This window comes from Patella vulgata, chromosome 3 (assembly GCF_932274485.2).
Source record: "Patella vulgata chromosome 3, xgPatVulg1.2, whole genome shotgun sequence".
Lineage (NCBI taxonomy): Eukaryota > Metazoa > Mollusca > Gastropoda > Patellidae > Patella > Patella vulgata.
The window spans coordinates 51,131,101-51,148,138 of NC_065881.2; the positions used below are offsets into that span (position 1 = coordinate 51,131,101).

At 34.5% G+C, this 17,038-nt stretch overlaps 1 protein-coding gene across 2 annotated transcripts in view; it reads right to left on the minus strand.

The window, feature by feature from the left end:
• Positions 1–608: 608 nt before the first annotated feature.
• Positions 609–17,038, minus strand: part of LOC126815600 (uncharacterized) — a 32,717-nt gene continuing 16,287 nt past the window's right edge. Inside the window, exons 13-23 of one of the 2 annotated variants that reach the window (XM_056099483.1) lie at positions 16,426–16,541; positions 15,859–16,063; positions 13,907–13,987; positions 12,244–12,333; positions 11,299–11,406; positions 10,550–10,702; positions 10,267–10,392; positions 8,297–8,487; positions 5,173–5,279; positions 4,482–4,578; positions 609–732 (exon numbers count right to left, since the gene is read on the minus strand). In XM_056099483.1, the coding sequence (XP_055955458.1) occupies positions 669–732; positions 4,482–4,578; positions 5,173–5,279; positions 8,297–8,487; positions 10,267–10,392; positions 10,550–10,702; positions 11,299–11,406; positions 12,244–12,333; positions 13,907–13,987; positions 15,859–16,063; positions 16,426–16,541 (1,338 nt within the window). In that variant the 3' untranslated portion in view covers positions 609–668. Of the gene's footprint in view, positions 733–4,481; positions 4,579–5,172; positions 5,280–8,296; positions 8,488–10,266; positions 10,393–10,549; positions 10,703–11,298; positions 11,407–12,243; positions 12,334–12,962; positions 13,069–13,906; positions 13,988–15,858; positions 16,064–16,425; positions 16,542–17,038 lie in introns of those variants that run through there. The other variant, XM_050541317.2, reaches the window with a different exon arrangement.

Below are 17,038 nucleotides of genomic sequence, written 5' to 3' on the forward strand. Positions count from 1 at the left end.
TACTGCCAGAGTTATGGCCCTTAATCACTTCAAAAAACCTTGAGGATGCTCTAAAGGCTAAAGTTAATATCTGATTGACTTTAAATTTATACACAGTGTTTGAGGTCACGAGGCGAAGAATCCTATTGATTTTCAAAGATTTCTGATAATTACTGCCAAAGTTATGGCCATTGATCACTTTGAAAAATCTTGTGGACGCTCTAGAGGCCAAAGTTAATATCCGATTGACTTCAGATTGATACACAGAGTTTAAGATCTTGAGACGAACAAGTATATTGATTTTCAATGAATTTTTATGACTTGGAACAGCTAAATCCATGATACAGTATTAAAAGTTTTGTATACAAAACATTAGCATGGTTTTCTGAGTTGTTGCTCTTAATCAGATTTTAGTGTATTATAAATGTTTCATTACCGAAAAAAGTAAAAATATGCGACAACTCTTGTTGACTGCCCGGACGATTTAGCTGCTGTGGGCGTATGTTTCGTTGCCTGGCAACCTATCTTCTATATTAACAACACTGATAGAAGTTTTTTAAATTTTATATTTCATTCAGAGCAATATTTATGTAGGAAGTAAGGTAATATATAACAGAAAACCTAATTCATACTATATTAATATAATAATTTATTTATCACAGTCTTTTTTATTATAAATATATGAAAGATTATATATTTAACTCCATGCTATCTTCTTGTGATTGTAACCTTTTCTTTCGCTGTTTATTTCTCCTGTAATGATAGAACAATAACAATACATGTATAATTTTAGCAATATAACCAGGGGCTAAAACATCTTTTATTAGCCTTGATAGTTGATAACACTGGGATTAACTATAGTCAGAGACATACAATATGGGAATCAAAATTTCATGCATGTTTCTAAACAATATATGCTAAGTAGGATAGTTTTTCCATCAAATACATCATACCAAGGTGAATGAAAAAAGGGCATGAAATGGGCTTGAACTGAACATCCTACTTTTCTGACCCAACTAGGATACTGAAGAAAGGCATATGCCAATTAGTCTGCCATAAGAGGGACATTATGACAAAGCAGCAGCATTGTCTACGATATCACCCTTGGTGGAAGTGGATGTAAAACTTCAGGAACAAACGAAAGCAGCAGCATTTCAGCCTACTCATAATTGAATATAAAGACTATTGAAACCATGAAGTAAGAAAAAAAATATACAACTTGGGTTTTTTATTTTATTATCACGCTAGTAACTAATGTTTGAGCTGTAAAGGATATCAATATCCTTTTCAAATCAAAATAAACAAGCCAATAGTAAGACTGATTCCCCCCATTTCAATCCCCAAATTGAGCAATAAAGCATTGAGCAATCAAATGTTAGCCTAAGCAGAAAATTCTCATGATTGAACTCCATGAAAACATTCACCAAATCTACACCTACACCAAGTTTGAACATTCTAGCTCAATGTCAAGCCAAGTATTTTCCCTAAAAAGTTTAACCAATTGGCGAAAAATACTAACTTACCCAAGGCAATTACCTCATAAACACCTACATTCTAGTTCAGTTAGTTAGAAGCAGAGTTATTGTGTCCCAAAAAGTGTGATGGACAGACAGACCGACAAGCCATTCTAATCATCCCCTGATTTCTTCAAAAGTTATTGAGGACAAATACAGTCAACATCGACCTGTATATCCATGAAATATCATAGCAGATGATATTGCCTTTAAAATGCATTATTGGGTGATACATGTATATAGCTGCACAATAAACTGTAAGTTATAACTCTATTTATCAACCAATATACATTCAGATAGCCTAGAAACTAGACTTTACAGGGCTTGAAAGATAAAATTCAGAAAAAAGAGGTGTAGCTTACAAAGAAATAAAATAAAGATAATGTAGATTAAAACAATAAAACAATGACCTTATAGAACAATAAACATTATCTAGATCAACAACAACTATATTATACTGTTATATAAAATCTATCCAGATAAGGACAGATAATTGTGAACTGTCATCAACAGCGCTTAAATATTACTGGAAGCAATCATTTGAATTTGATATCTGATACAATTTCAACCTATTTTGTTTACATAATCAAAGGAATTCTGATATTGGTCTATAGCAAATTGTTATATAATGATGGCTACTTCAAAATTTTTATAGTCAGTCATTATTTGACCTATTGAGTATACTTTGAATTAGCAAGATATTTGTTCCAAAGAATATGTCAATTTTTATTAAACGAATATTTGAATATATTTTTAAATGGTTTTACATGTAAAAGCTATAAATTTATTGTGGTTTAAGGTTGAATTCTTTATAATTCTTATTTCATCGTAAGTAAATTCTGCAGTCAATCAATCAATTAGGTAATTTTGGGACTAACACGGTTCAATTTTATTTCAATGATTCGCTTGCGTATAGGGGTCTTTAGCAGTGGGAGGAAACTGGGGGACCTGGAGAAAACTAAGACAGGCGACCCTACTCCTTGTCACGTACAAGCAGGGAATCGCAACCATGCCACTTGACTCAATGACAGACGTTCTGATTTAATGCGCACGCATTAACCAATCGGCCACCCAACCACACCGGTCAAGAGAGCACTAATCGACTACATGAAAAAAAAAGAGAGAGAGAGAGAGATGGGATTTAACTCCACTTGACACAAACTATGCCATTTTGGGACTAACATATTGTTCAATTTTATTTCAATAATATGCTTGTGCGTAGGGGTCTTTAGCAGGGAGAGGAAACCGGAAGACCTGGAGAAAACCCATGAAGGTAGAGTAGACAGGCGCCCCTACTCCTTGTCGCGTACAACTGGGGAACTGAAACCCCGCCAGTTGACTCAATGACAGACCTTGTGATACAGCGTGCTCGCGCTAACCATTCAACCATTCAACCCCCCTTAAATGTAACCAGCAGCTGCCAGGCAGGATACGCCCACATTTTCGAGAGATGGATAGAGAACAAGCTAAAAAGAAAGTGATTTTTCCTAATATCAAGGGCCATAATTCAGGAAATTACTCCTTGTTGCGCACAACCGGAGAACTGAAACCACGCAAGTTGACTCAATGACAGACCTTGTGATACATTCGACCATCCAACCCTCCTTAAATGTAACCAGCAGCTGCCAGGCAGAATACGCCCACATTTTCGACCGATGGATAGAGAACAAGCTAAAAAGAAAGTGATTTTTCTACAATCAAGAGCCATAATTTAGGAAATTGCGCAAATATCGATAGGAACCTAGATCTTTGTGTTATAAACTTACATTTCAAGTTTCAACAAAATAGGATAAAAATTGTGACCTCTGTAGGGTCCACAACCCTGATATACCATATTTTTACACTATTTGAGAACGAAGGGCGGCCATTTTGTCTGTCAGTTTTGGGCCGATTTTCACAAAATTCGAACTCGGACGTCCATTTTGTCTGTCAGTTTTGGGCCGATTTTCACGAAATTCGAACTCGGCCATCCTTAGGGTGTAACGTTGAATTACTAAAACATTTTTTTAAATCAGATAAAAATTATGACCTCTATAGGGTCCACAAGCCAAAAAACGCGATTTTTTGTACAATCAGGGTCATGATTCAGTAAGTAATGGTCAGATATGCACAAATATCGAAAGGAACCAAGATCTGTGGGTTATAAATATGCATTTCAAGTTTCATGAAAATCAGATGAAAATTGTGACCTCCATAGAGTCTACAACCCTGTAACACAATATTTTGACACTATTTGCGAATGAGGGGTGGCCATTTTGTCCATCAGTTTCGGTCCGATTTTTACGAAATTCAAACTCAACCAACCTTAGGGTGTAACGGTGATATATTGTAACGTTTTTTTTAAATCGGATAAAAATTGTGACCTCTATGGGGTCCACAAGCTAAAAACGCGATTTTTCGTACAATCAGTGGCCATAATTCAGGAAGTTATGGTCTGATATACGTGAATATCGAAAGGAACCAAGATCTTATAAACATACATTTCAAGTTTAAACCAAATCGGATAAAAATTGTGACCTCTACAGTGTTCACAAGCTAAAAACATGATTTTTTCGTACAATCATGGGCCATAATCCATGAAGTTACAGTCCGATACATGCCAATATTGAAAGGAAACAAGATCTTAGAGAGATAAACCTATATTTCAAGTTTCGTTGAAATCGGATAAAAATTATGACCTGTAGAGTGTTCACAAACAATGGTGGACGGACGGGCAGGGGCGACGACAATATACGTCCACATGAAAATGTGGGCGTATAAAAAGACTCTAAGGTTAAGTTTTTTATAATTCTAAGGCCAATGTAAATTGACTGACAGATAAGTCCTCCAGTCAGCCAATTTCACTGACATCCAGTCATGGCTGGCAGATATGACTGAAGTGAGAGCACTTTCTAAAACTTAATCGGATCAACATTTCCAAATTTAAGCAGGACTGTGTAGGATTTATTCATTATAGGATATGATTATATATTATCATTGATAATTTACCTGTTAACAAGTGTACCCAGTAACTTAATACTAGTAAGTGTTAATGGCTTTTCTATCTTAGTCTGTATAACTGTGTCTAATCCTTTACTTGTACCACCTACATAAAATATACAAATATTTAGTTTGTTAACTTTCAATATGTACATGCACCCATAAACCAGTTTTAATGCATTTAATTCTTTAATGCAGTATATAATACAGTCAAGTTAACATCTATGATTTAAACTACATTATGTAACATCATTTTGATTCACATTTAAAATAAAGCTATATTGGGGTAATGGTATCCTTGAAGAGATAGAAATGACGTTTATTTACATTCCAGCAGCAGTGAAATGGGAAAAGTGTGGAGAAAAGCCATAAGATAATGCGGGCGACATCAATTCTTGTAAGATCAATCAAGGGATTAACAAATTTTTAGATTACTGTAGGTTTTGGGGACCTATCTTTGTTCATATGACAAATTTTGTCATACCCCAGGAACAGGGGAGGACCATTCAAAAGGTTAATATCAGATTTTCTAAATAGTAAGTTAACTGGTAATATTAGCTAGAAGTCTAATAATTAGCATAAAATGGGATTTGCCTTTAGCACAGCTAACGTGTACAAACACTGGAGTTTAACTTGCGGAAAATGTAGTGATAATGAAGTCAAAACATTGGAAAAAAATATTCTTGAAGAGGAAACTTACCAATACTAGAAATAGTACTAGATGGCCGTCTAGATTCCAGTATTTTACTCATCATAGTCTCTTTAATAACATGTGTTGTTTGAGAGAGGGCTAGATATGTACAGATCTGTTAACTAGGTTAAGGTATAAGGTAACATGTTGATGAAACCCCCAAAAAATAATATTGTATCTTAAATATTTATTGAAGATATTTGTTACAACGTTTATAATTTTGTCTATTTGTGCATACAGATCTATGAATTAATTTTCATTGATAACAGAATGGGTCAATATTATTTATCACTTTAGTGTTTTTTATTTATTGCTTAAATGTCTAATCTAATGTTTATTTACAGGCTATAATCAAAATATGTGATCAAAACATCTATAATATGTCCAACTGTATCTATACTCAGAATGCAGTAAATCAATAGATAATGATATATATATATATGTAGTTGCCATTTTATATTGAATGTTAAATGCATGTTGGCTCAATATAAATTCATGGTATGTGTATCTCAAAATTTCCATGGTCAACTTCATACAATCTTTGGTGGAGAGCATTCAGTCCACAAGAAATTTGGGAAAAGGTTGAATCTGAACAAAGAGGCAATAAATTAACATTAAAGACCACTTAAGATCAAAAATCTAAATTTCATGTATGTATAGCCCATGGTTACTATATCAACTTTACGGCAAGTTCGCACCAATCTGATTAAAATTAAGTCTGCTGTTAACGTTTAAGTATCTGACACGCCAAAACGCTTTTCGATTTTTCAATTACGACCTTAATCCGGTTGATTGGCTTGTGACGTCACAGGCACTACACATAGGATATACATTATCTATACAATATCTCACCGTACGTACAATATAGCACTATCAATACACACGGCAACTGGGCAAGCGTCTATTGACGGTCCAATTACCACGTGACTGGCCTAATCATAATCACCGAATTATCGTCTTTCATTGGTATAGATTAGACATTTGTGATTGGAATATTTTAGAGTGAATTTAAAATGCCGTATCATGCCGTAGATTAATTTAAGCTGCCTTTGTTTAAATAGGCCACGTGTCAAATGAAGATGACTCAAGAAATTAGCGCATTTACCGGTAATTTGGATAACCCCGTAATACTTGATATCCCAAACTTAAGTACAGAAATACAAATGGTGCCAGTCATTTGTCGATATATTCATTATTAGCTATATATAATAATAATAACCATTTCTATACATAAAGAACAACTACAGTGAATATGGAATTTTCCGATGACTATGCATAACATGTACAATAGATCGCACTCATTTCTCTGCCAATCAACGCTTGGTATCTTATTATCATATACCGTTCCATGTACTACAGGTGTAGTAAATGAGGTTAAACTTCGCCGCGAAAATTGCACAGGATCATTCGTGGAGTTCCTGGTGCCGTTTGATTAAGTTATTTACTTAAATAAAAAATAGAAGTTAGGTAAAAACACTAAATAATAAAAAGTTCTTGTATATCTAAACGTCACTTTAAAACAGATTTAAAATAATTAAAAGTTCTTGTATATCTAAAAATCACTTTAAAACACGGTTTTAAAAATGTCTTGAAAATCGTTGTCGTGGGAAGAGAGGGCGGGTCATCTTCTCACTTTGTCATAATGAAAGTTAAAATAGGAGATGCAATTGTAAAATACTTTTATTATAAAGAAGATAACCGATGTTAGACATTATAACCTAATAGTATCAAAAACGTTAATCCATCCATCAATTAAATGTTGTTTAAACGCCAATCAACAAACAATACGAGGCTACTTGATTACAAAAACACCGGTGAGCAATAATTATTGGGTATATAGTAATTTTAAACAACTTATTAGTAAAACTTAATTTATTTTATACAATTAATGTGTGTGTGTATGATTCTACCATTAGTTCGTTCGTGAGGTATTACGCACACGTTCCACAGAGAGTGATGTCTTTGATCTGGCCGGCGTAAAAAAAGATAATTACCTAATCAACATTCTTAATCCCACTAACACTCACTGCTAACACCAACTTGAAATTAATTTATGACCCATGCCTGTATAACTTTTATAGTCGAATTGATTAATTAATGACAGATATTAATGACACTACACTTTATGTGGAAAAGCGAAGTGCTCGCAGTAAAAACCACATAACTGGACCCGTATATTTTTTACATATTAAAAGTGTTCGTCCAATAAGTTCCATATTGTAAAAAATTAATTAAGAGTTCAGGACTTCAAAGTTTAAAAGTTGTAGGCACTCTAAATTGGATCTTAAATTAAAATGAATTACAAAACAAATTATTCCGTAGTCAATTGTTTTATTTAATTAGGGAGATTAAGGAATCCTTCAGGCGTTAAAGAATACACACGCCGGCTGTATATAGGTAATTAAGGAATAAACATTCCGAATATGCATTCGGTCACTGTGACATCACTGGCGTCTGAGGGGATTAAGAGTGTTTTCGATAATTGGCAAAGCCGTTTTTATGGAAGGTCTATTTTTACGACTTTGAATGAAGATAACTGAATTAATTTCAACCAGATTGGCGTGAACTTGCCGTAAAGTGGATATAGTAACCATTGGCTACACGTATCTCAAATCTTCCGGGACCATCTTATGTGCACTTTAAAGTCAGAAGAATATTTGGAGGTTTACCACCAAATCAAAAACTTTTGTAAGAGTTATTCCCCTTTAGTCTTCAAGACTGAAGTAGCCCATTTTGTTTCTACATAGCATATCATGCTGATTGTTGTTTGTGGCTTTGGAAATATATCATAATTAGTTCAGCACATTCTTAACTAGGGTAATAAATAATAAATTTGGGCACACATGAGATTTTATAAAATGTATGTTTTGAATGGAGACATTGATTTCTGAAAAAGTATATACCTACCAAGTAGTTAATTTTACTGATCAATCTGATTATAAATCAGATGCCATTACGTTACATAGTTTCATTTGAAGCTAGTGTACAGATCACATGAACTTATACACTGTATTGGTATGCAGGGCTGAATTTTGTGATCAATAAAGGGAATTTATATAGGAACTCAAGTGTATTTAAGTGTGAATTTAATAGGTCTAGGGTGTGAGTATACAAAATTTATGTAAAAAGGATATGAGCTAGCCTCATTATAGAAACAGCATTTTCTACATCATCCACAGCAACTGCCTTTTCAGCCTCAAAATAAAGTCTTTTTCTTAATTTCTCATTACACACTGGAACAATATTATCTACAGCCTCCTTAAATTCCTTCTCTGATAACTGACTTGTAGATTGAGTCTGATATGGTACCAGCTGATTTTCATTCTGAAATAAAAAAAAAAAGTAGTTTTATAGAAATAAAGAGATGACTATCAGTTAACATGACATCCCTGTAGCCCCAAAAATACACAATTTCAATCTAACAGCCAAAGAAAAGACGGTACTTCTAGCTATATCCCTTTTGCCCACGAGTCCTAATTTATATTCTTAGATGCAACAATTCTAGTGTCAGTTTTACACACACTTGGATTCAACATCTGTTCAATGCAACAGAATCATTAGAGGAATAATGTATTGTATCTGCTTTATTTCCTGTGTACATATTGGTAAAAGATCATACGTTTTCAGTTTGGTTCCTGATTTAGTTAGTTCTGCAATTGATGGTTGAATATAGTTTGAAGTTTTAGTTTAGTTGCTGAAGACGAGGGGTTATGAGGGAGATCATAATATTCATATAATTTTGCTATGGATGCTGTCCAAGAATATTTAATGTTATTGTTTGCAATAAGGTTGCTATCAGTAATGAAGGCAGACTGTAAAAGAATACTTTTAGGAAAACTGTCTATACTAGAATTAGTAAGACGTTTATAATAGGAATTCATTCTTTGAAATGTGTCAAGGTTAGCTGGGAAAATACCCAATTCTGCTAGACCACAGCAATCATTTCCACTGATCATGTAATTCTATGTAAATAATTGATGTTTTTAATATTCAATTGATTGATTGTCTAAAGTGTCATTTTGCTTTTCAGGGCATTTTGTCTGTAAAATGGTTGTTGTTATTGAAATTTAATGCACTTAATAAATAATGCAAATCCTGCCTTTCTAAATTACTATAGCATCCGGTGTTCAATACTACTCACTAATTTAATTAGTCGGCCTTCAGGGGACCATTGATGGTTTATGCAGTCTAATAATTTTTTGTATTTAAATGGAATAACTTACATCTACATGCATATTATGTCAACATTTTTTGTTTATAATATTAATCAAATTTCATCTTCTTTCAGGGTTTGTGATTATTAAAACCTGATCATATCATTGTAAATACTCCACAACAAGTTATCCATTAATTTCAGGTAAAGTGGTCTATATGCCGTATTGGATGTTGTTGTTAGAATTAAACTTTTATAATGACATTACCTTTTAAAATTAAGTTAGCTTCCCTTCAAGATAATTAGAAGGGTGTCTCTGGTTGGTCAGCATAAACCAAGTATTGCTGTGTACATGTATATATTGTCTTGTTATATTTTCATGTCATTTTTGCTTGATTATGACTAGAGAAGCCTAGTCGAAACGTCGCTCTGTAATATGCACTAACTGTATTGTATAGAATTGTGACCTATATAATAATTCACTGATTAGTGGTCTGAAACCCAGGAAAAATAAACCATCCAAGAAGGCAGACAAGAGAGAGAGAGACAGAGAGACAGAGAGACAGACAGAGAGACGGAGAGACAGAGTTGACACAAACAAGGTGATTTTGGGACTAACATATTGTTCAATTTTATTTCAAATAATTCGCTGGCGCATAGGGTCTTTAGCAGTGGGAGGAAACCTGTGGACCCGGCGGAAACCCACAATATTGGACAGGCGACCCTACTCCTTGTCACGTACAAACAGGGAATCGAAACCACGCCAGTTGACTCCATGAAAGGCAGACAAGACTTGTTTAATACATACAGACACTGGGTCAAAGTCATAACCGGTACCTGCTTAGTGACAACAGACTTACGAGCTCTAGCATTTGACCAATCAACAGCATATCCTAAAACCTGACCCATTCTCTAGGAGAAGAAAAACAATGCTAACAAAAAATAATTACCTCTAAGAATCTTGGTTCTCTATATTTAAGTATAAGATGTATCATGAAGTCTGTAACTAGTTTCGATGATATATGATTCTCACTGAATGAGGTATAACTCATCTGTAGATTCTCAAACTCATCTTCCTATATAAGGAAAAATATTGTTTGCATTACAATTACTGGTAGTGTAGCTGAATATAAATCACATACATATAACGATTTTAAACAAAATTTTAATGAAGAATTTGCATATATGACAAAATTTGACAGACAACAATGCATTTATGTGGACAATGCTTACCCCTAGGAAAGGATAGATGATTGATATAAAAGTTCTGAAATCATCGACATGTAGCCAATCTATGGTATGTATAAAATCATTCAACAACAGAATATATCGTAAACATGATGCATCTAGGTTTCCACATAATACATGACCTACTAACTGTAGCATCTGGAAAAAGAATAAGAATATCAATTTGTTTCATGGACTTATCTATTACATAGTTTTGCTAGACAATTAATGGATATAGGTTCAACAGCAACTCCATGAAGGAGGCAAGAATGTCATAGCATGTTACAATCTAAAAAAAAAAGTGTTTACAAATTTCTGACGGGGATAATAATTCTGAGTAAAATTGGTGCACAACTCTGAATTTTCACAGGTTTCTCTTTATGATTAGCCAAACATCATTTTCAAGCAATCTCTGCTTAATCTGGGTAGGAAATGCTCATTATCGAACATTGTCAAGGTATGTAATGAAACTATTAATTATTCTAAAGCACTGACAAATACAATTGCTTGCTTAACCTGTGCAGAAAATGCTCATCATAGAACTTAATCAAGATATTCACCAAATGAACATCCACACCAAGTTTGAACAATCTACCTTCATTAGAAGTAGAGTTATTGTGTTCCAAACAGTGGAACGAATCCATTTTATATTCCTCTGCTTCCCCTCTAGAATTTGATTTTTTGGAAGTTTTGTTTGTAGGCATGACCCTGTAAAGTTTTCAATTCTTCATAAAGAATGATACAAAAAGACAGACCTTACTAATTGTAGAATATTCTACCACAGATGACAGAAAATCATAGGTTGCCATATATTTAATATCTGATACAAGATATCTTTCTTCCATAAATTGATACAGTGTATCCTGAAAATAACAGAAAACACCAAAGCCTGTGTTAGAAAAAAGAATCTTTATCAAAGGATCATTTGACAAGATTTAACTACATAGTCGTACAATGTATTTAGTGGTTTTCAAGGAGTTTAAAGGGACTATCCCGATTTAAACACGGTCTCAAAAATACGTATGAAATTTAAGCGCCAACATATGGAGGAATGGTGTATATACCTTGTATCAAAATTTCAACTCAAAATATCCAGTCGTTTGGACGTGAACTTCAAAAATGCTTATCCGGACACGTAACCCTTTTAAGATTTCGGGTCAATTGTTTCGTTGGGTGACCTGATAATCTATTGCCGTTCCTTTAGAGGTCTATACAGTGAATGGCCCATGTGCTGTACTTGATAACGAAAGGTAAATTTCACCTACACATTATTTATATAAAATAAAATTCTGGTTTTATCCAGACACTGCATAATACAGCTTGGGACACCGGTCTCCATTACTCAAAAGTACAATTTATTTAGTGGTATTAAAGCAGTTAAACAAATGCTGATGATAAATATCTTACTAAAAAGTACAATGTATTTAGTGGTTTTCAAGGAGTTTAACAAACACTGATTATAAATATCTTACTCAACAGTACAATTTATTTAGTAATTTTAAAGGAGTTAAACAAACGCTGATGAAATGATTCAGGATTATTTACATCTATATAGATAAGATAGATAATGCCTTGATAACTTCATTAATCAAAATTAGACTTGCAAATATAATGCTGATTACTTTATGATTACATATATTTATAATTGGGATAATTGTCCTATCAGGCAAATTATTTTTGAACAAAGTAAGGTAACATACCAAAATAGAAAAATACTGATCATCATCACCATATTCATCCTGCCACAAAAGATACGCTAAAAACTGTTCTATAATAGATACGGTTCGTTCCTGGGAAAATATAATCATATATAAAAACATACAGTGGGGGACAGAAGTTTAAAATTAAATTTGAAATCAATCTGATTAAAATACAGATCTATATTTCGTTTTGTCTTTTTATACTTTTGATGGCTTACACTACATGAAGATCTGACCAGTTGTACTGGGAGGTCGAGTCAGTGGTCATACAAGCGGCTTTTGACCCTATGATGTCAGACATTGATTAATCAATCAGTGTTGACGTTTCTAGGGGTTTACCCACAGTTCCGTGCAGAGCATGCCAAGAACTAGCCGTAACAGACCGTTTCATTGGCTAATTCCTCCTAATGCCTGTTATATCCCAACTCTTCCAGATCCTAGTGTTGTGAAAACAAGTAAAACAAAATTTTGAACTTTAAAAAACGAAATGAAACAGGACTTGTGTTTTAATCAGATTGATTTGAAATGTGATAGAAATTTTTTGATGAACTTTAAATTGGAAATCTGCATAGTGAAAAGTAGCATCCCAGATTTCTCTCATATAAAGCTACTAGTTGCATTCTTTAGCAAACTCTTAGGCTTAAGTGACATTGTGCAGCCGTACCCTTAATATAGTCGTGAAGTCACCACTGTCTGGGCAAAATTTCTCTCATAGCACCTGTATGGCATATGTCCGTCTTCAGTAGCTCAGTCGGAGTAGAACAGTCAGATGTTAAACACCATTTCATTTCATTTCATAGGTGAAATCCAAGGTGGAGTTACTGCCTGTGTATGGTGTGAACAAAAAAAATGACTTCAGACTGATTTTTATAGAAATGCTTTTTTGCATAAAATCTAACTAAACTCACAACCAAATAAATTTTATGGACTATTTTTGTAATATTACACGAAGTACCAATTTACTTTGTCTACTTTGCTTTTTGTTTTTCTTTAACCACAGAACAAATAATAGGAGCTCTATAAATATCTAAACTTGATATTTCATTAATAAATAATCATTTTACTATGGTTTTATTATTTGATTTAAATGTATAAATTTGTATCCACACCAAGAATGTGGTTATAAAAATTTCTCAACAGTCAAAATTTTGAAGTGGAAGCCTGTAAAATACATTCTTCATCCCGGCATTAAGCTGCATGAATAAACTACCTTAGAAGCCATGCACTTGTTTATGTATTTTCCCACCTATAAACAAATATATTTATCCTGTCGGCAGTTCCAATGAATGAACAACCATTAATGTTTCTTAAGATTTGCCTATTAGAAAATGTTCATCATGCGGGCATTTAAGCCACATTAATAAACACCTCAAATTGGTATTTTTTGTGTTCCTTTCTCATCTGGAGTCAAGGTGGCTCAGTGAGTAAGCATCTGGCTCACTTAACAAGGAGGTTTTGGGGTTGATCCAGGTATTAGCCCAGAAAGTTCCTCGGGTTTCCCCTTGTCAGTTGTGTGTTTTTTGGCCATGAACTCTTTATCCAATAAACCCACTCTGTTGTCGTACCACTGATATTCTACAAGGTTGTAAAACACTTTTAGTAATGTGAAATTTTTCTTCAAAAAATTTTGATAATTGAAATGAAAAGATATTTGCTTATTTACCAGTGTTAATTTTCTGGGTATTATTCTCTCTAAATCTGTGCGGGCTGTAAAGTCATCAAATAAATCTTGAGCTGTGTGTGTCTACAAAAAACAGATAGGTGTACAAAATATAAAACAACAAACGATAGGAGAGGCTTATGAAAATCAGTGATATTCTCATGTGGGGTTGGTGGGTTTTGCGGGTGGTTGTCAGGGGCAGCTGTTTTGTGGGGAATGAATGCTATTGATTTGGAGCTGGAGATTGTTATTAACAGGTGACCACTAGAGCAAGTTTCAACTCTTGGTTTCTACTCCTGTGTCTCAAAGTCTTGGTATACAATATCAAACCAATTACATGAATTTCTAGAACAAAGAACCATTCTGATAGGACTGTTAAAGGCCCGTTCTCACGGTGCGACTTAAAGTAACTACTTGTAGTATCCACATGTAGTATCTACATGTAGATTACAAAATCGTATATAAATGAGTTGATACGACTTGTAATCTCGCGATAATCTCGTCTTGTCTTAGCATAATGGCGTCATCAAGCGACGAAGAGACGCTGGCTATTATTGCCCTACATTTGATAAATAAGAACAAAAAAAAAGAGAAAACCCAAATCCGTCTGGGTTAGACAGTGGATACTGCGTAGACCCACTGCCGGCGCGTACAGTTCCCTATTACGTGAACTTGCTCAGCTTTGCTGAGCGGCTCTTGATGGGTGCGCTTCGCGTCCATGTTTACCAACAACAAAGGGAGAGAACTCTTGTTTGTACTAATACTTGACGTCTCTGATTGGTCAATTTCATACGATCTGTTGACTGAAATAGGGAAGTTTCTATTTCGCTCATCTCGCTTTCAACTGGTTGGGAGCTTGTAAAAGTTGGTACGACTAGGGTGTTCTCACGCTGCATCTCGGGTCGATACTACAAGTAGTTACTACAAGTCGCACCGTGAGAATGGGCCTTAACCAATAAAATACAATTATATTTTCTCACATTATCAAGTGGACTATTTAATTTCGGATGCATTGTATAGCATTTAGGAGCCACTGTGACTCAGTGAATAAAGCCTAGCTTATGTAGCCCTACGATGCGATAAAACTGACGGTGACTAAAGGTAACTGAGAGTTTATTTTGCTACGGCTGAATTTATCCACAACTGGACGCAACCACAAGCAACCAGTTGATCATAGTCGTAAAGTGCTCATGTCGCGCAGCTTCAGTTGCAGAATCGGAGCCTCAACTTCAAAATAGCTTCATTCCACTCGTCGACCATGTTTGTTACCGCCCTTTGGTACCACGTGAATAAATAACTGAATCTTATTGGCCACCTCAGCGATTCGCCGACTCAAGATAGTCGTAGCTAGGTGCGCTCATGTCGCTTACGACTTGGGATGACTAGTTGTCTCCAGTCGTAGGAGTAGAACATGTGCGACTCCGAAAAACTGGAAGCGACTGGACGGCGACTGGTTGCTGTCTGACTTACACCAGTCGTGAGTGTTCATGCCGCTCAGGTAGGCACGACTGATCAGTTCCACTTGATTGTAAACCAGTCGCCGTCAGTTTTGTTGTGTTGTAGGGCAACATAAGCTAGGCTTAAGAAATCAGCTTGCTAACCTGAAGATCCCGTGTTTGATACTGGTGTTGGGCGAGAAAAGTTCATAGTGAAAGTTCCGGTGTGGTGTGTCAGAAGAGGTCCTGGATGGAGGGACTGGCAAGGGACAACATATAGTTGTTCAGTGTGCACGTTTGGTGTGCATTGGTGTGCACGTAAAAAACCCTTGGCAGTTTAATTCGAATTAAGAGCAGGCCTTAGTGCCGCTGTGCATGCAAACTTTCCGTCATAGCACACTGTATGGCATATGCCCATTTTCATTAGCCCAGTCGGAGTAGAAAACTGGGATGTTAAACCCCATTTCTTTAATTTCTGTTTAGCAGTTAATTTTAAGATGGGATCTACAATGTATTTACCATATATAATTCTGCTCCACCCAGTGATAGTGAATGACCAGATAAATGTGACAATGGTCCATCAGTTTCACTCAATAAATCAGAATCATCACTTAAAATACTGTCATCACCCTCATCATCATCATCATCATCATCATCATCATCATACCCCCTTTCCTTTATAGCAGATCCTACCTTTACGGCTGATGCTGGTTTGCCAAATTTCCTATAATGACAGCAATAAAACAATTTAATGAAAATACAGACTCTATAATTTAAAATTTTTGTAAATTTTGTAACTTCTCAAAAATATTGTAAGAGGGCTCCATACAGACAAAAATTGGCTTTAATAAAAGAAATAAGGAACAAATATCAAATCAAGTGAAAGAATTCGGGGCAGCCTGCGTTAAACGTCCACTGCGCTGTACAGTACCGGGCCTGTAATGACACTGTCTACCTGCACATATATTAAAGTAATGTTAAATTTTCTTTCTCCAGCTTAACTGTGCATATGTTCAGATATCTTAATATGTAGGAATAAATCAGGTGACATTTTCAAGGTACAGATCCCATAATTTAACAACTTACCTGGCAAATTCTTTGTTGATTCGAACTTTTGGTCGAGTTATTTTCAGATGAGAGCAATTAATGGGTAGAATGTAAATTTTTTCTGATCCACTCAATTTATGTGGACAAATTATTGTCTGCAACAGAACAATAAAATAATTTAGTATTACAACACTGCACTTGTCTGTGTTTTAAAATTTAAGATTAGCAGCTTGCTTTAATAATAATAATAATAATAACAGTTTATTCACAACTACATGTACAAGCATGAGTATGGAAGCTACATTGTGATGCATTATATATCTGATAGCTAAATGGTACATGTAAGTCACTTAAGAGAATTTTATGACATACAGAAAATCTAACTGTTGATGTAGTTGTCACTATTTAATGCCACATATCACCTAACTAGGCAATATTTGTATTCCTCTTTTATTGAAGGCATTCAGTACAAAGCTTCCAACATTTTCTATACACTCATCATTATTCATTAATATATTAAGTTGAATCAGTTATATGAAGTTAGATAAATGGGGAGAGATATTGTTCTTGATCATATCATAAAAAGTGCAATATAACAATATATGTTTTCAATTAAAGATATTTGTTATAGATGCATTATGTAAGAGCTAAA